A 26,275-nucleotide genomic window follows, 5' to 3' on the forward strand; every position below is an offset into this window, starting at 1 on the left:
CGGCGCCGGCGCCGCCTCCCGCACGCTACTCCCTCTGCCATCCCTTGCTTCTCCACTTCTTTTCCGCCTCCGCCTCTTCTTGTCTCCCGCGGCGCCAGCGCCTTCCCTTGGCCCGGGCGGGGGCCTCGGCTCCCTGCAGAGCTCTCCGTAGTCAGTGGGGGACATTTCGTTCTAGCGGACAACCAGTCCCTGAGCTGGGCGAGAGGTGCCAAGGGAGCTTCTGTCCCAAGGACCAGGGGATGCGAAGGGTAAGACCTGGCAGAGTTGCGTTTGGAAATACTTTTTCCGCCTCCCGCCCCCTCGGGTATGACCAGTGTGGTCCCCAAGTGTCCTTCGTGGAGTTCTTATTCCGTGTGAGCGAATCGTGCGTCGGTGTTTACTTAGCTGTGTGGCCCCAGCCTGTTAACTGTGATCTGTGCTACTTCTGGAGATTTCTACCATTTACTATTTATTGAATGTGTGTGCACCTGGCTCTGTATGCACTGATGTCTGTTTGTAGAAAATGTGTAATTGTGCATGTTTGAAAAACGGGCGCTTGAGTTGTGCTGAATGCCTATAAACCATATTATCTACTAAGTCTTCCCAGGGAAATACATCGATCTCTGCTGCAAACCTAGAAACTGACTAATGTAAAATAGTAAATGTCATATAAAGAGATGTATGTCAAATAATAAACTTTTGATAAAGAAAAAGCTACAGGAACCACTGCTCTGAGGAAAAACAAATGTCCATGTAACTAATACCTAAAATTGAGTGTTGATGGAGCCATTTAACTCAGAACTAGCCGTTAGATGACTAAAGTTAATGTTGCATTTTTTAAAGACATTTCTTGTTAAGGCTTGCAAATCATAAACGGATCACCTCTCAAATACAAATATGTTTGCTGTAATAGACGTGAGAAACTGTCATTTGGTCATTTGAAAGTTTAAAAGCAACATGCATGTTTCTAATTTTAATAGATTGTCTGTCAGAGATTTAAAATTGAACAGATGAGAAAAACAAAAAAAAAAATGTTTAGTAACGTGTTAATCATTTTGCCTCCCATCTTTTTTAATTTTCCTCCAAGTAAGTGCTGTTCTTGCTTTTGTTGTTGATTTCTTGATATATTAAGCCTCCTCGGGCATGTAATCCAATAAGAGATTAGAACAGATATACTGGTTTTAAAGGTGTTGAAATATATCTCTATGGGGCCCATAACTTCTCCTCATTTTTATTACCAAGTTAATATCTTTCGAACAAAGGGGGAAATGCAATTTCTTAGAGGAAACTCAGTGGACACTGAGTATTAGTGGGGTCACCATTGACATCAATCTATTTTGCAGAATATTGAGAAGCTCAGAGCAACCAACCTTTAAGGTTCCCGTAGGACTTTATCTGATTTCAAGTGTTGCTTTTCTAATCCTACCCTACTGACAGTTTGCAAGGGAAGATACACTGATTGATTTTTCTCTGTCCCTTTTTTCCCTGGTTCTCCTCCCCCTCCCCCGCTCTCTAACTCAGTTAAGAGCAATTTTATAAAAATAAAAGGCCATGTAGAGTTTCTTAAGTGAGACAAATTATTTTCTGATTACATCCATACATGAGCAGAAGACATGCCCCTCCAGAATTTTAAACATTGCGTACTACAGGCACTTATTTGTAAGCACAATGACAGTTACCATAGTGGGGCAATAGGCTTGATGTTGGACATGGTCTTATAAAACTAATCCATTTTAGCTTATCAGGAGAACTTACTGTAAACCGACTCTTTTTGTTTCAAAGATGTCTCCCACTCCAGGCGAGGAGCGCTCTTGGCTGAGGTATGTATCAAGTGTCTGATGGGGAGAGGTCTCATTGTATTTCTAAGTGTCCATGGGGATAAAATGATGCCACAAGGTGGAAATGCTCAATTCCGGCCTTTCAAGAATAAAATGACTGTGCTTGCGTACTCGTTGTTAGGAAAGCAAATTAGATATTCATGCCCCTGAATTTTAATAGCATTAATATATGTGTATGTAAAAAGAATGTTATGACTAGAACCTTAAAGAAGCCATAAGTGATTATTATTTAGTGTGTAAAGTTTTAAATTCTGATGAAAAGCAGATCTCACATTGAAGTAGTGCTTGGCTTTGTTTGTTATCCACTGTTTTCTGTCTTTTTCTGTTACCCATTTCCCAGTGGACCATGTTCCTCTCTGTCTTGCCTGTGAGATTGCTCTTCTCTAATAAGCCTAGCTGCAGGATCAGTGTGTTCTTTTTGGCATTTCAAAATGGTAAAATAGTGAAATTGTTAAATGTTACCAAGATGAAACTGCTGGGAATGAAATTCTTCAAAAGAACCACTATATTTGTGGCCTATTTCAGCCTCTTCCAAAAGAAAACTCTTTGATTCGGTTTACCTATTTTCCAAAGAAGGAAGCAGCCCCATTGATTGTGTTGATAAGTGTTTAGTATGCAGTGTCAGCTTATTAATTACTAAGGTAAAGCCTGAAAAACTGTTTCAAAACAGTCATATAACACTGTTCTTTGCTTTGACTCAAAATTAACATTAACCACCGGGAAATTTAGACAGGCTCCTTGATTGTCTTGCATATTAGTGTTTGGAATTAGAATTCAAATACTTTGCTGTGTAAGAATAAACTATTATGAGATGGAACTTATAATAGCAGTTTATAGTTCACCACGCTTACCAAATGTTTCTTACCAGAAAACAGTTGGCCTAATAAGGGATTATTTCCCATAACTAGCTATCCAGGAATGCTGCAAAAACAACACATAATTCACAAAATGAAAGATTTAGTTATAGCTTCTTGAATTTATAAGAATTGTGAGTGACAGTTATTGTTTCTTTTATTCCAGGAAATATTTTGGAGAAATCTGAATTGATCTATATTATAAAGTTAATCCAGTCTAATCTAAGAATATACAGTGAATTAAATGCTAATTAAAGCAATGAAAGCATGATAACAGGCAGTAACCTAAAGGACAGGCTCCATCTTACTTACCAAATTCCATGTTAGCTCAGTTGCATAAAGAACATAGATAAGACCTTTCATTCCCTGCTGCAAAGGGTGTCATGCCTCCACCAGTGTAAGTCTGTTTCTTCTATCTTTGTATTTATCATTTTCTAATTGAACTGACAAATAGTTTGAGTGAAACCAGGCTTTGGGTTTAAATGAGTTATAATTCTGCTATTGGCTCTAAAACAACCTGGACCCAACATTGTTTGAAAGACTGTGCTAGGGCCAGGTTTACATACTGCATATCTATATTTTGAGAGGCAGCCTTCTTTGCTGATTTTTCTCTTATATACTGAAGACTGGTAGAGAACTCAAAGAATAAGAGGAAATCAAAATCAGTTTATATACTTTGTGTTGCCAACATTTTAACTTCATGTTTTCTTCCCTGACTCTCCAGTTCTTTCCTAATCCTATTCTCAGAGAAATGGTAACTTTATATTATAGCTGCCTGAATGCATTTTTGGGGACTTGGGAGATTCAGCTCTTTGCCACTGAATTGCTATTTAATGCTTTGATAAGCATTTAATTCACTACATTTTCTTAGATTAGATTGGATTGACTTTATAAATTCAGATTTTTCCAAAATGTTTCCTGGATTAAAAGAAGCAATAACTTCATGCAGAATATATGTATAATATCAAAGTATATATTGCATAATTTTGGACAACTGGACAGATAAACACACTTTTATTTACATGTATAAACATTTTTGTAGATGTAAATCATGACTGAAATAAAAATTTAAATATGTGCCCTTTACACATTTGAACATATAATTCTGATTTTTGAACATATAATTCTGATTTTAAATAAATACTACAAATTTGGGGAAATGTCTGCATTCACGCAGCTGTGCAGAGGGACACTGAAGAGTTAAAGCAGATAGATATCCACCTTGAATGGAAACAAGGCCGTTCTTGTTTTCTAGGATAGGTGGAAATCCTTGCCAGTGCCATGTGTTCTAAGAATCTTGCAAATATACCAGGATGAGCATCACCACATTTGACTATAATTTTATCATGAACACTGATGGGTTTAAGACAGTTTTTTTTAGCCAATCCTTTTAGTTGTTTATTATTTTTTTTGGAAATTAGGGCTATACAAGTTGGAGGAAAATACAGAAGGTTATTACTACATCTCAGAATGCATATTAAGATAGTTATATTTTTTATATAACATTACAGTGTTACCACAAGTGAGTTAAAACTATAGGAAATTTGTTAGGGGGGCAGGTTTGTAAGGTGGGTGATTTTTAGTGGACCCTGTCACCTCTCTTGCTACTTTTGAAATTGTTTGGTGTTAGAGCAACTTCCATCTCAAACTTCCTCACATGGATAAGAGGTATGTGGGTATGTTTAATATATATTGGTAATAAGAGGTCAAAGTCATGACATAAAGTAGTGTAATTACTTTATCAAAATATTTTTTAAAAGCTTTCTTGGGTTATATTTCTTGATTAAACAAGGTGCCTCATAATGAAAAAAAGTACATTTTTTATAATAGTTTAGAGGACAGTTAGTTGCATGTGTAAATATATTCTTGATCTGGTTTCCATTGATATTTTCCATATATTTGAAGTATTTTCCATATAGACTAGTTAATAATGGATAACCGCAAATTTAAAAGTTTCACTTGGACAGGTTAAGCTAATAACTTAATCACCATGGAATTCTTGAGATTCCCCTGTAGTTTGCATGGGTTTTTGAGGGAAGAATTGTTTACTCCCAAAACCTGAGCAAATGGGCATGGCAGAGTCATCGAAGTTGTTCTGGGAATACTATGAATTCTATTTTAGCCCCAGCTGGAGAAATGTTCACACCTGCACTTTAGGAAAGCTTTCAAAGTTTTGCTTTCTTTGCTTTATTTTCTTTTGTTTTTGAATATGTAGAGACTGGTTAGATGGAAACCATTGTTTTTGAGCAAACTCTTTTTTAACCCATTGTGCTACTGCATAATATTCTATATTTTTTAATGTTTCCAAAAGTACATTTTGCATTTTTTGAATGCAATAATTTAATTTGCGTTTTCTCTCAACACAAATGGCAAATAATTTTTCCCTAAAATACAATATTTTGCTACTTAATGTCTTATTTTTCCACTCTTATTTGAATTAATTATTTATGAAATTATGTTTTTCAAAATTTATGTTTAAATGAGAGGGTCCCCTTCTTTCCCTCACCATTTCTTTATTCATTCTTTTTTTTTCTTTTTATTTATTTATTTTTTATTATACTTTAAGTTCTAGGGTACATGTGCATAACATGCAGGTTTGTTACATATGTATACTTGTGCCATGTTGGTGTGCTGCACCCATCAACTCGTCAGCACCCATCAACTCGTCCTTTATTCATTCTTTTAAATCATAACTTTAGAGAAGAAAATTGGAATCAATATGAGTCCCGAAAATTGAGTGAAGTTTTACGGAGTATTACATTCAAGTTGGTGATAAATTCTAACATGCTTTTGAAAAAACAAATTCTAGTCCAGGCGAGGTAGCTCACACCTGTAATCCCAGCCCTTTGGGAGGCCGAGGTGGGTGGATCACTTGAGGTCAGGAGTTCGAGACCAGCCTGGCCAACGTGGTGAAACCCTGTCTCTACTAAAAACACAAAAATTAGCCGGGCATGGTGGCATGTCCCTGTAATCCCAGCTACTTGGGAGGCTGAGGGGGAGAATTGCTTGAACCCAGGGGACAGAGGTTGCAGTGAACCAAGATCACGTCACAGCACTCCAGCCTGGGTGACAGAGTGAGACTTTGCCTCAAAAAACAAAAAAAAAAAAAAAAAAAAGAAAAAGGAAAAAAACATTTTTAAAGTTTGTTTTAAATAAATTTCTACTTATACGGACACTTGTACTAGGTAATTCATAACATTGATTTCTTTGGGTCAAGAAGCTAAAAGTGATGTTTTTATTTATTTATTTTTAATTTATTTATTTTGAAATAAAGTCTCACTCTGTTGACCCAGGCTGGAATGCAGTGGCATAATCTCGGCTCACTGCAAGCGATTCTCATGCCACCATGCCTGGCTAATTTTTGTATTTTTCATAGAGACAGTTTCACCATGTTGTCCAGGCTGGTCTTGAACTCCTGACCTCAAGTGATCCGCCTGCCTCAGCCTCCCAAAGTGCTGGGATTACAGGCATGAGCTACCATGGCCGGCCTAAAAATGATGTTTTTGATATAGCAAGTTAACCAATATAATTGTTGGTCTTTAAAAAAAAAAAAGATCGTTTAGGTACTAGACCGTTGTCACTTGTGTTTGCTTTTAACTCAGCTATATTTAAAAATAAATCAAATTTGTTTATTCTTTATATGAGGGACTTAATGCCACTATGACCTTAGTATTTTGGTTTATTCCATGGTATTTGGCTAAATGGATCTAATTTTCAGCTCATTGAAATGCATTGCTACCAGAATTTGCTAAATGTTTTCTTTAGCTTTTGTACAAGTTGTGGTGAGCAGGCAGTATGCATGTGAAAAACGAAAGCTACACAATTTAACATATAACTAAAATAAGTGCAAGACTAGCCAAAGAATTTTGTGTCTCTGCGTATGTGGGAATTTGACTTTGGAAGATACACAGCTACTTTTGGAAATGACATCTAATGTCTTATAAACAAAAAAGGAGAAATCTTTGAATTCTTATAGTCCTCATCTAAAGTAACTAATTGTGAGTATCTGATCCATTTTTATTGACAAAATAATTAGAGAGAGAACAGTTTGCACAGAGTCATATATTTAAGTGCCTTGGGATTTATTTCTAAATATTTGTAACTTTTAGGTATTTTTGAATTATGTCCACTATAAGAAGTGTAAATTGCATAATTACCAGAGTCATTCTGTAAAATAATTTGCAGTAGATCTGTATTACTTGGGCCTACAGTAAAATTTTCATTTTAGTTTGTTCTTTCCTGGGTTCATCTCTTAAGGTGTAGTATTTTATGGTTTGGGGAAAAAGAAGAGCAGAAACAAGTATTTCCAGCTTAAAAGAAATAAGCTGACATGTTAATTACTTTTAAGTTTTTCTTGTTATGCTCAATAATCATGGGTTCCTTCACAATGGTGGTGAAGGAAATGGCTTAGCAATCCTATAAAGCTTTGCATAGCCTTTGTAAATAGAATTAGGAGAAAATGGTGTGGAGTTCTTAATATGTATCTGTATATTATATCAGTGCACATTACATTTTGAAGCCACTTTCCTTTGCTGGACAAAATACATAAAAAAGTTTCCTGAAAAAGTCCAGAGAAGCCCTGAATTGTAGACTAAAAAAAACTGGAGAGGTTCTCCACTCTTAATTCTTGTTTTCTGGCTAAATGACATTATTCTATTCCAAATAGGAATACCTTGGTTATACAGATCTTCTGTGGGAGGTTATTTTATCTTGAGCTGGCTCCCGTAGCAATCTGTTTCAATGATCTAAAAACCTATACTTATAGACTATTCTTTCTTCTTATCTAACCTTAGTTCTTCTTAAAGGTTAAATCTACTTCCCCTTCTCATTTAGTCCTTTTCATATGTCTCCATAATCTTTCACAGTGGATCTTAAACATCAGAATGTGCTAGAATCTCCTAAAGGCCTTGCTAAGAATGGAGATGTATCCCAACCCTAGAGTTTTTGTTTCCGTAGATCTGATCTGGATCCTGAGAATCTGTGTTTCTTATAAGTTCCCAGATGCTGCTGATGCTTCTGGTTGGGAGACCACCCTCTGAGAGCCACTGACCTATAGACTAACCCCGCATGCACTTATAAACCGTTGTGTAACTTCTCAGACTGGTCTTTCAGATGTACATTATACTTTGCAGCCCATTAGTACCTGTCTTATTTACTAATTCACTATGTTCACATCACTGTTTCTGAACACTTTTCAGTTCCTGAAATCTCTTAATTCTTAATTGTATCACACAAACCCTAAGAAGGACTCCATCCTGAATGAACACAATAGAACAGCCTCATGGTTTCAATGGCATAAAAATTCTGCACTTGCATCCAATTTGCATACATACTTCTTAATCACAACTACATTTCCAAAGCACATTTTGCATTGCTACTGAAACCTCGTTCTTCCAGTTCTGTTTGTATGTAATTATTTACATCTTGAAAGCATATTTTTCTGTTTATGTCTTGCATTGTTAGCACACACAGAAAATTTCCTAAGCATTTCAACTAAAGTAGGTGATACATAAGTACCTAGTTTTTAAAATAATGTCTGAAGGAAATCCTGTATTTACACAATAATAAAAACTTACTTAAAATTGTTTTAGTGAGAGAATGATAGGAAGGAAATTGAATTATTTAGAAAGTCACGATGTCCTCAATTTGTGTGAATATTTGAACCAAGATTCATTTCTCTTGTTAAGTATTCCAGTTTAGTCCCTACAATAATAGGAGATTAATTTTCCATTCTTTTCGTCACAGAGTTAGGACCGGTGGTGATGATTTCATATTTGGAAATTGGAAAGCTGAATATTTTATAAAATAGAATGAGTTGGTTATTAATATTGATTGTGGGTTCCTGAGACCACCCCTCTTACTTTTAACATCTCTTGGTATAAACGTATTTGTTTTAGGTAGAACTGCTTTCATTTTCTCATTCTTAATTACTTTCTTGAGGCAGAATTCCAAATGTTCAAAATTAATTTTTATCAATATATTAAATTTTCTCAATGCCTTTTTGCCTCAGAAAAGTAATTAGAAATTTAGTTTTCGTAGGCAGTAGTAATGACCCATTTTAACTCTCCATAACATATTTTCCTATTTGTATTTTAATTAATTCAGTTGTAAAATACATAAAATGTTGTAGCAGGAGGAGAAGTTGCTCAACCAAAGCAAGAACTATGTCCACCGAATAGAATAACAAATTGATTCCTGAGGGCTTATAAAAGCCACTCCATCTAGTGGTTGAATTTTCGTATGACTTCTCTTGAGAAGTTGTTTTAGAAACACACTTGCAAGTGGAGAAACCCATTTGGGAACATAAATGCATAATAACGTGCATTTCAAGGAAGAAAAAAGTCCATTATAATAGTAATTTCATATACTGTCTTTAAAGGTCTATCAACAGCATATAATTAAGATTCATTCAAGGTTGTGCATGTCACAAAAGACCTCTTGATATGTCATTGTTATGCGGCTGAACTTTGCAGTTCATAATATATACTCAGGCCGAACAAGAATTGGAATAAAAAGCAAATACCTGATCTTAGCCCATAACTTCCACTTGCCATCAATATTATTTCTATGTGATACTGAAATAAGAGATCCTGGGGTAAATAATTGATGGATTTAATGTAATTTTCCCATTTGGACACTTTTCAGACGGATGTTTGTATGAGACCAAGATTCAGGTTTAATGCCCTCATGATCAGGTGGCTTTATGCCAGAAAAAACTGTCCATGGTTAAAAGCTGTTCTGTTACATTGGATCTTCCATGTTGCTGATGCATACCAACATTTACTTAGTAAACAGGTATTGAATACCTACTCTGTGCCAGGCACTGTGCCAGGCAGAGGACCTATAAGATAGTTCCCAGCTCTCAAGGTGTTCATGGTCTGAAGGGTTTAGACACAATGAAGACAACTACAGGATGGCTCAGCAATGCCCATCACCTCTCCTGGGAGAAAACCTCAAAGCATGTAGAGAAAGAGAATTTACACAGCCCAATACTATCTGATGATTAAATATATTCCCTTTGTATGTTTTTATAACCTATTCTACTCTTTCAACTAGGGAAAGGAAGACAGAAGGGTGGGCTGTATTCGAGGTGGAGGGTGGAGGGGAGAACCATTTCCCTTGCTTTCTTGTCCTGACCTATGTCGCTTACATGGGTGTGAAGCATGGACATATTTTGGGGGTCATCTGTCACAGAAAAATGTTATATCTTAGAATATAATGTCCACAATCCTAGGCACAGACTGTATGCCCAATAAAAATGTGTTAAATCAAACACTCGAAGGCCTATAACTTTATATCTGTCAGCCACATTGCTGTAGTAACGCAGTTTTACATCCACTGGGCACCAGGAGATGGTAACGGTCACTCATTTGTTGGAACAACAAATGATGCAGGGTTTATGTAATTTGTCTACCTGATTCCAGCCAGACACTTAGGAATGGGCCACAGGAAGTCGTCTTCTCCCTGGTCTAAGAAAACCACATGGCTCATGGTGGGAAGTTGAGTGATTTTGAGTGTTTGAATTTCTCCATATAGGGAATGGATGTGTGAAGCTTTCATTTACTAATAAGCATGTCTCATTCAGACGTAAAGAAGGTGCCCTCTTCATGTCCCACTGGTGTTGTGGAAAGTGTCATTACCATCTATATTCCTGACAATTGACTAATGAAGCCAAGAAATACCTTCCCTTATTTACAAAATAGTGGCAAAAATGACTTAGGTTTTATTTGCCAGTTACCGCCATGAGCACCAGTGACTGCAAACAAGGTGCTAATGCAGAGTTAGGATTTATAGCTTATAGTTAATTGGCATACTTTGTTCCTGAAGACCATGGAGCAAGGATGACTTGCAAGTGCTTTGGGCAGCCCTTTTGCTGTCAACAGATCATTCCTTCAGATTTTAGTTGTTCACTGTGTAACATTATCATGTGCATATTAGATAATGTGTACCTTCTCCCAAACCAATTCTTCTTCCCTGTCAATGAATGAAAGGGTATCTTATTAAATAGTTCTTGGAACTCAAAGTTCCAGCTCTGCCCCGTCTAGTTAGAGACCTTGGGCAAAGCGTTTTTCTCTCTAAATGTGTGGAATAGAGATTGTAATAGCACCCACTTCATGTAAATATTAAGGAAAAATAATGTATTTTTTCCATGACTGGCATATAATAAAAGTTTAAATGTTTCTTAAATGAAAATATTTGGAAATTAGGATTTTCTTTATTGTGCATTTACCCAAATTCTCTCAGATTTGAATCTGGAGAAATAAGACCTGGCTTTTAGTTGGACTTAATTTGTATGCTTTTGGACTCAAAGAGAAAATATGCCTTCATTGATAGATGAAGAGAGAAGAAACTGTGAAAGGTGTGCTGCATGTAGCATACTTTTCACTCTTGCTATGGACTCCTTGATACTGAACTGCAAAAGTAAGAGCCTGTTTACTAGCTTCTACACATTTTGTGGACCAGAATAATATATCACCTTCTTTTAATGACCAAATCTCATATGCAAGATAAAGACAGTTTTATAGAGTATTTTGAATATGGCCATGGCTTTTACTTAATTGAAAACGTTGCATGTTCTCTGTTAGAGGAAGGCTGCTTTAATCATTGCTTTCCAGGCGGGCACAGTGGCTCATGTCTGTAATCCCAGCACTTGTGGGAGGCCGAGGTGGGCAGATCACTTGAGGTCAGGAGTTCAAGGCCAACCTGGCCAACATTGTGAAACACTGTCTCTACTAAAAATATAAAAATTAACTAGGTGTGGTGGCGTGCACCTGTAATCCCACCTTGTTGGGAGGCTGAGGCAGGTGAATCACTTGAATTCAGGAGGTGGAGGTTGCAGTGAGCCAAGATCGCACCACTGCACTCCAGCCTGGGTGACACAGCGAGACTCCATCTCAAAAAAATAAAAAAATAATAATTACTTTCTTTACCCAGCATGTAGAAAAGATCTCTCTCAAGAAAAATGCCAAAGCACTCTTAATTGGAGGAAACAACTAAACAGAAGAGCAAAATTAAATAGTAAATGGAATTTGTTATACAAATCAACAAATGATTTTATTTGTATCATTAATTCAAGAGGCTTTGTTTTTTTAGCATCACCACATAGTGTCTAACCCAAGGAAATTGCAAGACATCATTTTCTTGAGCCCTGAAATTGTTTTAACTAGCCTCTAAATGTGAAATCTTTGGCATATTTCACATCAAATTTGAACAGAAGTACAGTCTAATACAGTCTTATAAGTCTCTTAATGTCTTAAGTTCATATCAATTGATACATTTTTATGAAAAATGTAACACTCATACAGTGTTAGTAAAGAATAGACTAGAGAAAATGGTGCATTAAATAACTTCTATTTTATGTTACAAAATATACGAAGAACTGAAGGTATGAGAGCCAATTGAGCATTACCAATATAATGGAATTTTCTTTCATATGTAGGAAAAGAAGCTGACATTAATATAAGAAAGAAAGATTATGTATTTTGCCTGAATTATCAGGATAATTAAGTCAATCAATCATTTCACTTTGCTGTAGAAGATGAGGGAAAAGTGACCAAGCTTCTTTAATAATTCCAAAACTCTAATGATTAGGTAAGAGTTAGAAAAGACTCATTGCACATTCAACTGGAGTGGAAACATCATTCATCAAGTTATGATGTTGGCCTATGGCATCTGCTGTGTATATTGACAACATGACTTAGACATAATGCAGTTATAAGAGTCAACTAAAATTTCCCCTACTAACTTCAGAGAAATACAGTAGCACAGTATTTTCTTGATCAAATTAGTAGAAAACAGACTTGTTCCCAGAAATGAATGGAAAATAACCAACAAATATATCCAGTGGAACTTGCATTCTCTTGAACTCTTCACAAGGCTCTTTTATGAGGCCAGCCAAGCGAACAACAGAACCAACAAAGTAGACAAACAACAGGTTAAGCAAGGGCCTGGAACTTCTGCATTTGACATCTTGGACTCCTGTCAATGTAGACACTGTGCCAGGCATTGTCTCTTTAAAGCACTTAGAAACTTAGAATATCAGAGAAGTATGGTGGGTTAAAGCAGTCTATGATATATCGGGGAGCACCAGTCCTTCCAATACTTCTGCAGTGTTTTCAGCCTAGAACACATGGAACATTTTAAACCCTTTGTGGTTATACAAATAAAGATAAAGACTCTGGATAAACATTTAAAAAAAAAAAAAAAACTTTGTGCAGCAGCCATACCTGCAAAATTTCTTTGATGATACCATAGCTTGCTGGCTGATAGATACGGTTTTCTTGGAAGGAGGTAGTGGAGAGGCAGGTTTGCATATAGAGAAATAGACAAAAAGAATAGACGATATTAGTCTAAAAATGGAAGTGATATTTTTAAAATAATAGATTTAACACATTAAAATATTTTTATCTTTACTATGAAGTCATGATTTATATAGCTTACACTGTTAGAATATGTTGGCTATATTTTTTAAGGCAGAATTCTAGGAAAATTCCCTTATATGTCATTCAATCATTCTTTTACTATAACTGTAATAAAAACCAACTGCTTCTTTAATAGGTGCATCTACACATCTTGCTAGAAATTTCCAATTATGATTTTCCCAGTAGCAAACAAAAACAAAATTAATGGCAGCTACATCCCCCAAAGCCTAAGCCATATTAGTAATGAACTCTCAAAGAAAGCTGTTGATGCAAAAAATAATAAGGTGGAAATTACTATAATAATCCAAATGCAGAAATAAAGGAAAGAATTATCAAAATGCAGAAAGCAGTGTTCCTGCCATGATCCCATTAACTGTTAAAATAGCCTGTGCACAGTAGTATTTTGACATTACTGAGATCTTTGAACTACATGAATTTCATGTATTTTTAACTGTATTCTTTAATTAAATTGGCTTATATTGGACAGAAATTACTCTATTATCGTATAACCACACCATGCCCTAGCTTAGATTTTAACAAGCTAGTTTCTTTTAATGAAAGTGTTTGGTTGCATTAAAATGGGAAATTGTGATCACACTTGCGGTGATCTTAATCTAAAGTAAGTCACAGAAACATGTTTTTTGCATTACTGGAATAAGGTATGTGTTCCTTTGTCTTCAGTGAAGAAGCTTTATAGCTCTTCCAAATAGTGACTAAATTGTAACTCGTCAGGGCCATGCAAGTAGGCAGACTTACCTAGATGAGCTTTGATAGGAAATAGGGATTTAGTAGCAGGTAGTCTTAATTACTATTGGCAAAATGCCTTAATTTAAGTTTCTAAGAGTCCAGAAGACTTAAATATAAGATGCAAAATGGCTTTAATCTAGTTATTGTTAATTCTGAAATCATCACATAAAATCTAAAAACAGAATGTGGAGTCTGAGGAACTTTGATTCATCTGCAAATCCATCATATTCTAGGCAATTTACTTAACATCTGATGGCCTCCATTTCCTCATCTGTGAAATGGAGATTGTAAATAAGCACCTAATAGGGTTGCCTTGACCATTTAATGACAGAATATATGTAAAGTTTCTCAAATGGCTGTATATAATAGACATTCAATAAAGGTTCCTCATCCCTCACCCATGTCTATATATCTACTATTTGCTTCATGTTTTAAGTGCTGAGGCAAAAATAAGATTGAATAATTAAGGCAATGAACATTCTTGAGATCTGATTAGTACATATTATATTATTATAATATGTTCTTACACTATAATTAGTATATAGTACATAGCAAAGAGCCATGATACTAAGTAATGATAATAATAATACCCATTGAAGACTTACTTTTGTGTCAGACACTGTTTTACATGCATTTATATTCATTTAATTTCAGATCAGTTCTGCGATTTAGGCATTATTGTCATCATCCTCATCTCCATTTTACAGATGAAATACTGAGGCTTAGAAAGACTGATTGCCCAAGTACCATCTAACACCAATCTTGGTCTGCTAACTCGTAATTCCATTGACCAGGTGCTTTGACTGGTTGGAATCAGTGAAGAAAACAAGGAAGATGGTAATATCCCTGCCTTAGCTTAGAGAGACGGTGTACCAAAAAAAGTTACAAGCAAGGGACCTAGACCTGCACTGTCCAGTATGGTAGCTACTAACCACATGGTGCTATTAAGGGCTTGAAATGTGGCCCTCATCTGGGTTCAGTCCTTGCTCTACTACTTACTAGCTTTGCCTATAGCAAGTTACTTACCCTCTGTGCCTTTTTTCTGAAAATGGGGATAATAGCACCTACTTCATAGGGTCATTGTGAAATAAGGGAATTGATATATGTAATAGGCTCAGTGTCATCAGTCCATAAGAAGCTCTTTCTATATGCTTAAAAGAGGAAACTCAGCAAGACTCAGTGGTCTACCTGATTGTAGAGGTCAAGAGAGAGGAGGTGTCATAGTAAGTCCAAGTTAGGAACTTAGGTGACTAGAAGGACTACTCACAATACCATAAGAAATGTGAAAAACGATGTGGTTGGAGTCCATTTATTGCAGCATCATTTCTAATAGCAAAAGATGATAAACAACATAAACCTCCATTAGTAGGAGGCTGGTCACATTCATCTAACAGATCCTTAAGGCAGCCGAATGAAGAGAGAGGTTTTATATACTAATATGAAACTGTTCACAATGTGTACTTCTAAGTGGAAAAGAAAGGTATGTATAATAATGTTAGTTACTATTTGCTAAAAAGAAAACAAAGAGAGAGTAAATGCATATATTTGTTTGAATATGCGTGGAGTATCTCTGGAAGAGGTAACAAGAAACTTATTCCTTGCCTCTGAGGAAAAAAACTAGGTGGCTGGGATATAGGGATGAGAAAGATTGACTTTTCTCTGTATATCTTTCTTTACCTTTTGAATCTTGAATCTTGTGAATCTAATACATAAAGACAATCAAAATTTCTGATAAACTAGTTTCCAGTTGGAAAGTGTAAAGGGGGAGTTAGTTAATTGAGGGAAGATGGTGTAAGGAATGGGAAGATTACTGGAAGGGCTCCCAGGAGCTACTTGGAGACGGAGGCTCAAACTCTGGTTTTCAGGCTAAATGTCTATTGCATTAATTACTTTTTCTGTCCTCTAATTTTGAGAAAAAGGCTAATGCAAATCACTGTTAAGATACCACCTAATAAAAATTCAACTGCCATTTTATTAGGTTCAGGGAACATTTCTGTGGGAACTCAGCTCTCTGCTCTCATGCTATCAGGCTGGTAAACCACTTAAGAAAAAAAGATGCCATTCTGTGTTTTGAAATCTCATTCTAGTTATGGAAATAAATTATGAACTCCTGATTACATGACATGATAAGGCCTGTAATAGAGGGAGGAGCTGGGGAACTAGTTATGGCCAGTGGGAGAGGCTGGTCAGGAAGGTCTCAGACATGGAAGTAGCATTGGCACAGACCTGGAAAGATAAGTTTAGTAGGCAGAGAGCTTGGAAGTGAGTATCCAGATGGAATACGGGGCAAGGTGAAGGAGGAAGGTGTGCAGGTATGATGGTATATTCAAAGAGCAGCAAGTCAGGGTCAGTAAGCCGGGTGTTTAAGTATAGGTGGGAGTTGAAAGGCAAAAGCTAGGTTTGTGGATGTCAGGATCGTGTAAGGAACAGCTCTCTCATACATTGTGACTGTCTTCTGTGTCCTTTTGATTATGGATGAAAACTTCCATATGTAAATGGAGTTGTTTAGCAAACATAAGTTTGCAAAGAGCAAGAGTTGACTCCTGAGAAATAGCTGAACGGTGGGACATATAGAGCATGTTCTAGAAGAAGTGATATGAGAAAGGATATAACAGACAGACAGATGAATGGGGAACCTAAGGATACTCAAGAGTTAACATTGGAGCCAGGCTGAGGTTAGGAACTCAGGAGATATTTTAGATAAAGGAGCTGGGAAGCACTGGGCAACTGGCTTGGCTGTTGGCCTTTGGTCTTTTATTTCTGCATCCTTTATTTCTGTAGCTGCTAGCCTTTGCCCCTGAGACACTGCCCTGACTTGATTGGTGTTAGCAGACTGCACCAGCACACTGGGTGCCTCTGTGTGGCTTATACCCTGGAGCTCCTGCCTCTGGTCCAGTAGGTGATGGCTCCCATCTGCTTTGTTCTATGACAGTTGCAGGAGAGGTGTGCAGAACTGGTTCAGAAGCCCAGACTAAAAAAACCCTCAATTTCCTTAGTGATGATAGAAGTTATCCATGGGAGATTTGGGGCCCTCAGTTTGGCAGTGCCTCCTACTGCCGTCACAGGTTACAGTGGTCTTGTAAAAGGGTTACACAACCATGGAGGAGCTAAGGGAGCCTTTTGGCTTACCTGTCATATTAGTGCTGAGGGCTCTTTCTCTGTTCATCATTTGGTATGGCATTGCCAATATTCTTGTTTGCCTCTCTGTAGCCAAAGTTGCTTATTGCATACAGCTCATTCCATGAGAGTTTAGATAATTATATAGGCAGCTTCATTTAAAATGCTAATAATCTTCCCTAAGTAGAGCATATTTCTACCACAATTGGATTGGGCAGCTCTCCAGGCTAGATACCTTGATTCAAGTTACATGATCATTTTTTTTATCAGCATTGGAAGAATCCTTCCCCTTCCTTGGGGTAGAAAAGAGCTTCTTGTTTTTGTTCTATTTTGAAATACATATATCCAATCAACCAGCTTATTTGGAACCTTCTTCTGTGTGTCAGACATTCTACTAAATGCTGAGTAGATACTAAGATAAAGTCCCCAGTAAGATCTTCAATGAACTTACTGTCTAGTGGGTGGGAGGAAGTAGTGGAACAGATGCAAACACAAAGAAGTATTAGAAAATCTGGTCAGTACCATGATAGAACTCTGTTTGGGTATTCTGGGAGCCCAGAGAGGGTGTTCATCGCCATGGGAAGCAGGGAGCAATGGCAAGAAGTGACATCAAAGTGATGGGAAGGAGTTGACCAGGCAAGAGTGTAAGGGGCAATGGGAGCAACAGCACTAAGGTGAAGAGCAGTCAATTTGCTGTGTTTATGGAACTAAAATTCATCTGGTGTAGCCCAAGTGGCAAGGCCAGGGCTGGCAAGAAGAAGATTGGAGAGGTGGGCAGGGGCTAGATCACAGGAAACTTTTTACTAGACTTCATCCTGTAGGTGGGAGATAGAAAGCCATCCTGTTTAGGGAGACACGATGTGGAGAGGATTAAGGACAAGAGCCTGAGGGTCAGAATTGGAAAGGAGCTCAGCTGGACGGAAACATAGAAGGCAGACGAGCTTGCATGCGTGTCTGGAAGGCCTGGGCCTGAAAGGGAAACTGCGTGAAAGTTTATATTTGGTTTGTAGGGCAAAGAGATTGAAAGAGGGGAGTCACATAATCAGCATACATTTATGAAGATCATCCCCACAGCTGTGTGGCAAGTGATCAAAAAGGAACAGGACCAGAGAAGGGCAGGAAAACTGATCAGGAAGCAGGGGCCCTAACTCTGGTGAGCAGTGATGATATCCTGGAAGTGGAGGTGGCAGAATGTGGGAAGGTGGGCCGCATTTAGCACTTTATGCCTGTTCCCAATTACTGTTCTTAACAATCATGGCACTAGGGTATTAAATAAAATTATTTTCATTGACTCTGTGTTCTGTGCCTACCTACACTGATGCTATTTATTCTTAGCATAAATATCTTTTCCTTGGGGAAGCCCCTTCAGCCCTCTAGACTGGGTATCCTCAGGGCATCCTGTATGTTCCCAGTTGTAGCTCTCCCCATGCTTTCTTTTAATTTCTGGGTCAGCTGCCTGCCTCCTCTGCTAGACCATATCCTTCATGCAGTCAAGGACTCTTTTTTTTTACAGAGTGTTGCTCTGTTGCCAGACTGGAGTGCCATGGCATGATCTCGCCTCACTGCAACCTCCGCCTCCGGGTTCAAGCGATTCTCCTGCCTCAGCCCCCTGAGTAGCTGGCATTACAGGCATGCCACCACGCCCAGCTAATTTTTTATTTTTATTTTTTGTATTTTTAGTAGAGACAGGGTTTCACCATGTTGGCCAGGATGGTCTCAATCTCTTGACCTCGTGATCTCCCCACCTCAGCCTCCCAAAGTGCTGGGATTACAGGCGTGAGCCACTGTGCCTGGCCAAGGGCAGGGACTCTTTCTTGATGCTGTCAACACTAGTGTCTAGTACAGTAGCTAGACATAATACAAGTGCATAGTGGATGTTCCATAATTTGTTAATACATGAGTAAATGAATTATTAATTCAGATATGTAGGGTCTCTGAATTAATAAGTCATTTATTGTTAGTTCAACATGTTAAAAATTTGTTCTAAAATAATGATTGTCTCTCCCCCCACCTCATACAGTGTGATATGTTTTAGGAACAACAAATGCCAATTAACAAATAATATATTGTTTTAATGATTATTTTAATTGTTATAGATATCACTCTGTACTTTTAATTTTTTTTAAATAACTAAAGAAATGAATAGCCCACATTTTAAACCAAGATTTATAAATAGTAAGATCAGTTCTCTGGCTGTTTATTTTGAAATAAAACCAAATTGCTTAGCTTAGAATTGAGGAGCCTTAACGTTTGGGCCTTTCCTCTTAGCTGTTCACATGGAAATCCTTGGACACTCTCCGGCCTGTCTCCTGTCACCCGGCACACTTGTGTCACCAACCTGCTTATGAGGGGGGCTATCAGGAGGCCTCCTCCATTGTCCTTCTCCCCGCTGTTAAAAATCTCAGCCTTGGCCAGGCACAATGGCTCTCGCCTGTAATCCCAGCACTTTGGGAGACCGAGGCAGGTGGATCACCTGGGGTCAAGAGTTTGAGACCAGCCTGACCAATATGGTGAAACCCTGTCTCTACTAAAAATACAAAAATCAGCCAGGCGTGGTGGTGTGCACCTGTAGCCCCAGCTACTCGAGAGGCTGAGGCAGGAGAATCGCTTGAACTAGGGAGGCGGAGGCTGCAGTCAGCCCAAATCATGCCATTGCACTCCAGCCTGGTGACAGAGCAAGACAAAAAAAAAAAAAAAAAAAAAAAAAAAACCAACTCAGTCTTCCTATACGCCTCATTGCAAGTTTGGTCTTTGTGACATTTTTCTTGTTTGATGTAGACATCCTAGAAGTTCATGTCAGCCATGGCTCAGTCCAGACCTCTCCTTCTCTGGGTGAAGGAACTTGTCTTGAGGAGCAGCTCTCCCCACATGGCCTCAAGCTTCCTCAGTTCTCACTAGCTCCCTCCTCCCCGCCCTACATGTAACACACAGATCACACAACTCACCACTCGATTCTACACTGTCTTATTCTTTGGTTGTCTTTTACATTTAGTCTCATTAGTCTGACAAGGTGAGGTCTCCAAGAGTAGTGGTCATGTGACACATCAGTGCTCTCCCCAGCCCCACCAGCACCGGGATACCATGTGTATGTGATAGGAGAAACCAGGTGCTAAACACTTCCTAACGTGACTATGAAATGGACCTCGCCCCCAAGAAACATTTCATTTAGGCCCTGGAGGCCCTTCCTGGATTCACACACTGACTTCAGTACAGAGGGTTTAAATAATGAAAAGATCATATGTTTCTGGTGTGTGTCACGCCATCCCCGAACTTTGGGGAGCTTTTCTCTGAGTGACTGACTCATTTTGCTGACTGAATCTCATGAGGACTTGACCTCCTACTGTTCAAAGACAGGAATGAGTTGCCATGACAGTACATTTGCCACATTTATAGTGTCTCTTTGTTTTTATTCTCCCTGTTTCTCATCATTCAGCTTATTTGTTTTCCCTCCTCTTAGGATTGCCCCCTGGGGGTCACTTTCTCAGTCATTTTGAGCTCAGCCTAATCAAAGACTGAGGTTATGAAGTCGATCCTAGATGGCCTTGCAGATACCACCTTCCGCACCATCACCACTGACCTCCTGTACGTGGGCTCAAATGACATTCAGTACGAAGACATCAAAGGTGACATGGCATCCAAATTAGGGTACTTCCCACAGAAATTCCCTTTAACTTCCTTTAGGGGAAGTCCCTTCCAAGAGAAGATGACTGCGGGAGACAACCCCCAGCTAGTCCCAGCAGACCAGGTGAACATTACAGAATTTTACAACAAGTCTCTCTCATCCTTCAAGGAGAATGAGGAGAACATCCAGTGTGGGGAGAACTTCATGGACATAGAGTGCTTCATGGTCCTGAACCCCAGCCAGCAGCTGGCCATTGCAGTCCTGTCCCTCACGCTGGGCACCTTCACGGTCCTGGAGAACCTCCTGGTGCTGTGTGTCATCCTCCACTCCCGCAGCCTCCGCTGCAGGCCTTCCTACCACTTCATCGGCAGCCTGGCGGTGGCAGACCTCCTGGGGAGCGTCATTTTTGTCTACAGCTTCATTGACTTCCATGTGTTCCACCGCAAAGATAGCCGCAATGTGTTTCTGTTCAAACTGGGTGGGGTCACAGCCTCCTTCACTGCCTCTGTGGGCAGCCTGTTCCTCACGGCCATCGACAGGTACATATCCATTCACAGGCCCCTGGCCTATAAGAGGATCGTCACCAGGCCCAAGGCTGTGGTGGCGTTTTGCCTGATGTGGACCATAGCCATTGTGATCGCCGTGCTGCCTCTCCTGGGCTGGAACTGTGAGAAACTGCAATCTGTTTGCTCAGACATTTTCCCACACATTGATGAAACCTACCTGATGTTCTGGATCGGGGTCACCAGCGTGCTGCTTCTGTTCATCGTGTACGCATACATGTACATTCTCTGGAAGGCTCACAGCCACGCCGTCCGCATGATTCAGCGTGGCACCCAGAAGAGCATCATCATCCACACGTCTGAGGATGGGAAGGTACAGGTGACCCGGCCGGACCAAGCCCGCATGGACATTAGGTTAGCCAAGACCCTGGTCCTGATCCTGGTGGTGTTGATCATCTGCTGGGGCCCTCTGCTTGCAATCATGGTGTATGATGTCTTTGGGAAGATGAACAAGCTCATTAAGACAGTGTTTGCATTCTGCAGTATGCTCTGCCTGCTGAATTCCACCGTGAACCCCATCATCTATGCTCTGAGGAGTAAGGACCTGCGACACGCTTTCCGGAGCATGTTTCCCTCTTGTGAAGGCACCGCGCAGCCTCTGGATAACAGCATGGGGGACTCGGACTGCCTGCACAAACACGCAAACAACGCAGCCAGTGTTCACAGGGCCGCGGAAAGCTGCATCAAGAGCACGGTCAAGATTGCCAAGGTAACCATGTCTGTGTCCACAGACACGTCTGCCGAGGCTCTGTGAGCCTGATGCCTCCCTGGCAGCACAGGAAAAGAATTTTTTTTTTTTTTAAGCTCAAAATCTGGAAGAGTCTGTTGTCTTCTCGGTTATATTTTTTTAAGTTTACCACGCTCAGTGAAAAGGTGATTGCCGCCGTGATCACTTACCAGTTTGCTAATGTTTCCATAGTTTAGGTACTCAAACTCCATTCTCCAGGGGTTTACAGTGAAGAAAGCCTGTTGCTTAAGTGACTGAACGATCCTTCAAAGTCTCAATGAAATAGGAGAGAATCCGTTGGCTACACAATTGGAAGTCTAAGTACCCATTGAAAAATGCCATCAAATGAGTAATGCCTTTGTAACCACAACTTTCATTATAATGTGAAATGTAACTGTCCGTAGTATCAGAGATGTCCATTTTTACAACAGTTATAGTACTAAAGTAGAGATATTTTGTAAAATGTATTATGTCCCGTGAGATGTGTTACCAGTGTTTATTATGTGCTATTAATATTTGTTTAGTTCAGCAAAACTGAAAGGTAGACTTTTATGAGAACAATGGACAAGTAGTGGATATATGTCAATGAGAGCACTTTTTTTCTATATTATTATCCATGATATAATGTTAGAAATAAACCTTAATATTTCTTCAAATATCTCTATTTAATTTTGACACTGAAATGACCATAAAGATTTATTTTTCTTTTACCTCAACAAGAAGAATTTGAAGACTTCAAAATATTGAGCAGAATTCATTCATACTTAAAAATTTATTAGCCCTGCATTTTCATAGGAAGACACATTATCTTCTGGACTATAGCTATTCTAATGGATTATAATCAGAACGGAAGAGGGAAAACATATTGACTTTTTTGAGCGACATCTCTGACTTTCTTTAGTCTTTAGCTATTATTGGATCTCTTAAGACAGCATGTGTTAATCTTAATGTATATTGTTATCACTGTGCAGTTGCTGTTTACTTGAATAGTATTGTGTTCCTATATTCCAGGTTTAAGTAGATTTCATGCCTGGGTGGCCAAACAACAGTCTTCATTTTTTTTTTAATTGCAAAGAAGTATTGTCTGGATCAGTAAAATTATACTGTGTGTGAGTGTGAATATAAGTGTGTGTATGTGTGTTTCTCTTCTGTAACTGTTACAGTAATGTCATAAAGTGAGAAAACTGTGACCAAGTATAAACTGTTACCACTTGCTGCACTCTTGCACATGGATTCCGTTTCTAAAGTTGAGTTCTTCCTGTAATCTTATTGATAAAAATACTGACTCTAACCATTCAAAAATTTCACCCCATCCCTCCTTAAGAGATTGGATCAAGTATTACTAAATTGACCTTTAGGAATTACATAAGACCAGTGTTTAGCAAGAAATAATGACAGACATGCAAGTAAGGGCTGTATTTATAGTGTTATTGCTGGGAAAGGAGAGTACTTTGGTTTCTGAGCACCAAATATTGAGCAAGATATCACTCACTAAAAGGAAGAAGTTCTTAAAAAATAATAATAATAACATTTTTCAATTGTGTGTGTAGGTAGTATGCACTATATACATCATGTTAAAGTAGGACTATCACACCCAGCCCATGTGGCTAGAAAGGCTGAATCCGACAGTGGATGAGACACAAAACGGCAGTGAAGAGCCAACACACTTGAGATTGAGGTCTAGATATGCTGCATCTATGCTTTGTCCACATGCCCTTGGTGACAGCCGAGCACCCAGCTCTGTCTTGGTAGGTTTGGGCTAAGGAACAGACCTCTCCTTTGCTCGTGGTCAGCATGATACACTAAAGCATGCAGATAAACACAGCTCCTTTCTTACACCCTGGTCTCATACTCCTTAATGGTGCCATGGGTGCTCATTGTTGGGCCTTTTTCCAGTAAGGAATGATATTGCTGAAGAATCTACTTAACCCTGACAAATTGTATTTATAATCTCTTCTTATACAGATAAAACATGACTCCTACAAGGCCCCAAGGTCTACATAGTCTGAAGTGAAGTAGAGAGCTGGCATCTATTTGGTGATTTCTGGCTCTCGAGATACCCAAGCAGCATGATGGGGCAGTTCCCCTTCTTGCAGTTCATGCTCTAAGGCAGGATGTGGCTTGTGAGATACTTTGCATTGTCTGTCTGCACACCTTGAATCTGCCTGCTGGTTCCGTTACTTTACCTCTCTGTCATATGCAGATGAAGGCTCAGGGTGCTAGAGGATTAGTAAGATCTCTTTCTAAAGAAAGGAGAGATTATTTACAAGAAGGACTCACCAGGGTCTAGTTTCCATTTAAGAATTGCCAGTCTTTTGTCCGGCATCATCCTGAATATTAATCCACATGTTTCAGAGCTCACCAGGCAGTACCAATGCTCTTTTCACAGCATGAAGAGCTAGTAGAGATGAAATTCTTGTTATGGTAGAAAAATTTCAGGATTCATTTTTGAAACTGCATTTGTGCGTATGCAATGTAGATTTTATAGTGTGTTGTGCTTTCAAGATCTAAATCATATATAATAAATTAAGGGACAATGGGGCTGACAGCACTAAAGTTGGTGCTTATTGATATTCTAAGAAATATCTGTGAAGTATCATCACGTATGTTATACAACCTTCATTTAAAAAGGTTTAAAACTAGTTAGATTCACTTTGACACTTTTCATATCATTTCTTAACCCAAGTGACGAAAATGTTGTCCCCAATGAATATACTTATTAGAATTACTATTTGTTAATATCACTCATTATTTAGCCCCATAATTAACTCCATTAATTTAATCATCATTTAAATTTAAGTAAGTTTTATAAGGTCTGATATCAGAGGTATCTTACTTTCCTCTGAGGATAATGTACTTACCCTGACCATGCATTGTACCATCACACATGTCTTCAGAAAGGGCCAAATTCCCAACCTGCTCTTTTTTTTTTTCTCAGAGTCATGATGAATCAGTCCTGGAATGTTTCATCTGGGCAAGTAGGGCTGCCTCCAAGAAGAACCTCTGATTTATTTTGTATGAAATATATGTGAAAGAATATGGATCTGGGAGATGCTGTAGACATCTGTCCTACACTTGAGATGATTTCCAAGCCTCTCTGGCTCTTCGAGTTAAGTCTATCTGGTATTAAATGCCAAGGACCTTTTGCTGCCTAAACCCACTCTGCAGGAAATAGGCCCAATCACCAGATGAGAATTAGGCCCTGAATGAGTAGCGCTCTAGTTACTGTCCTGTTGATTAATATCTGCCATTTCATGTCCATAAAAGAGACCACCCATATCATGCACACAATTAGATTTCTCACACTCTAACTGTATATTTGTATGATATTTTGAAATCTCCTAAATGCCGGGCAATGGCTATTAACAATTAATTGTCTTGCACTGGCCTTCTGATGAAATGTTAACAATGCCTATTGTAATATAGAAAAAAACATTCTATCTACTGATTTGGGCTGAATGTATGTAAATAGGTTTCTAAAAAGTCAGATGTTTGAGCAGTGGCCTACAAATCAGTAATTTTCAGATGGGAGAGATTCTTTACATTGCCGTGGCATCTTAAAAGCTGTCTTCATGTAAATTGACTGTACTAGGCCTACTGGGGATCAGAGTTCCCAAGAAAGGAAACCTTTTCTTGTATCTGGATTCAAATTTATTTCCAATGTTTCAAGTGGAAAACATGACTCTTTATTGTCTGTAAATCTAACATTATTACTTTTCCTCTTAGAAGAATATTGTATTGTTAGATGTTTGTTGAGCTGGTAACATCGTTGCAACCGCTGCAAAATCTTCGTTAGTAATCTGTATAATAGTTTGTATACAAGTACTGGTAAGATTGTTATTAAATGTAGCTTCAGTCGTTAAATTACTATAGCAAAGTAGTACTTCTTCTGTAATATTTACAATGTATTAAGCCCACAGTATATTTTATTTCAATGATGTAATTAAACTGTTACTTATTCAAAGAGAAAACATCTCATCATGTCTATTGTCCAAAGTTACCTGGAATCAAATAAAAATTCTAGATTACCATGAAGAACATAAAATGCCTTTGAACTCTGCCTTATTTCACAGTCTGATGGCAAAATACTAAGGATTTGATTTCTAAAAGATTGCCGAACTAATTTGTTCCTCAAAAAGCACTTAGAACTTTACTTGAAAAGTGGGGACATATTGGATTAATCTACTTATTTTTAACATAGGAAAAACACACAAAAAGCTATTTTTTACACAATAAAGCAGAAAAGGCTACCACACCTTTAAAAAGCATTATTTCATTAAAGATTTAAATGATTCTGCAGTAAATTAAAGCAAACATACCATTCATAATGTGTAAATTAAATTGAGACTTAACAGACATAGTACAATATAAACTGAAAAAATGTATGAGCATTGTATATTTTGAACC

At 38.3% G+C, this 26,275-nt stretch overlaps 1 protein-coding gene across 7 annotated transcripts; it reads left to right on the forward strand.

Annotated features, from left to right (window-relative positions):
• Positions 1–2: 2 nt before the first annotated feature.
• CNR1 (cannabinoid receptor 1 (brain)) lies at positions 3–25,913 on the forward strand. 7 transcript variants are annotated; one of them, XM_011984447.1, is made up of 4 exons: positions 3–248; positions 1,762–1,799; positions 17,967–18,109; positions 20,414–25,913. In XM_011984447.1, exon 4 carries the CDS (start codon positions 20,477–20,479, stop codon positions 21,893–21,895), a length of 1,419 nt encoding a protein of 472 aa, XP_011839837.1. In that variant the 5' UTR covers positions 3–248; positions 1,762–1,799; positions 17,967–18,109; positions 20,414–20,476; the 3' UTR covers positions 21,896–25,913. The 7 variants fall into 7 exon arrangements, with proteins under 7 accessions (XP_011839837.1, XP_011839839.1, XP_011839840.1 ...); XM_011984449.1 differs by lacking the exon at positions 1,762–1,799; XM_011984450.1 differs by lacking the exons at positions 1,762–1,799; positions 17,967–18,109 and having other exon boundaries at positions 3–304.
• The last annotated feature ends 362 nt before the right edge of the window (positions 25,914–26,275 follow it).

Source organism: Mandrillus leucophaeus, unplaced genomic scaffold (assembly GCF_000951045.1).
Source record: "Mandrillus leucophaeus isolate KB7577 unplaced genomic scaffold, Mleu.le_1.0 Scaffold268, whole genome shotgun sequence".
Taxonomy (NCBI): Eukaryota; Metazoa; Chordata; class Mammalia; order Primates; family Cercopithecidae; genus Mandrillus; species Mandrillus leucophaeus.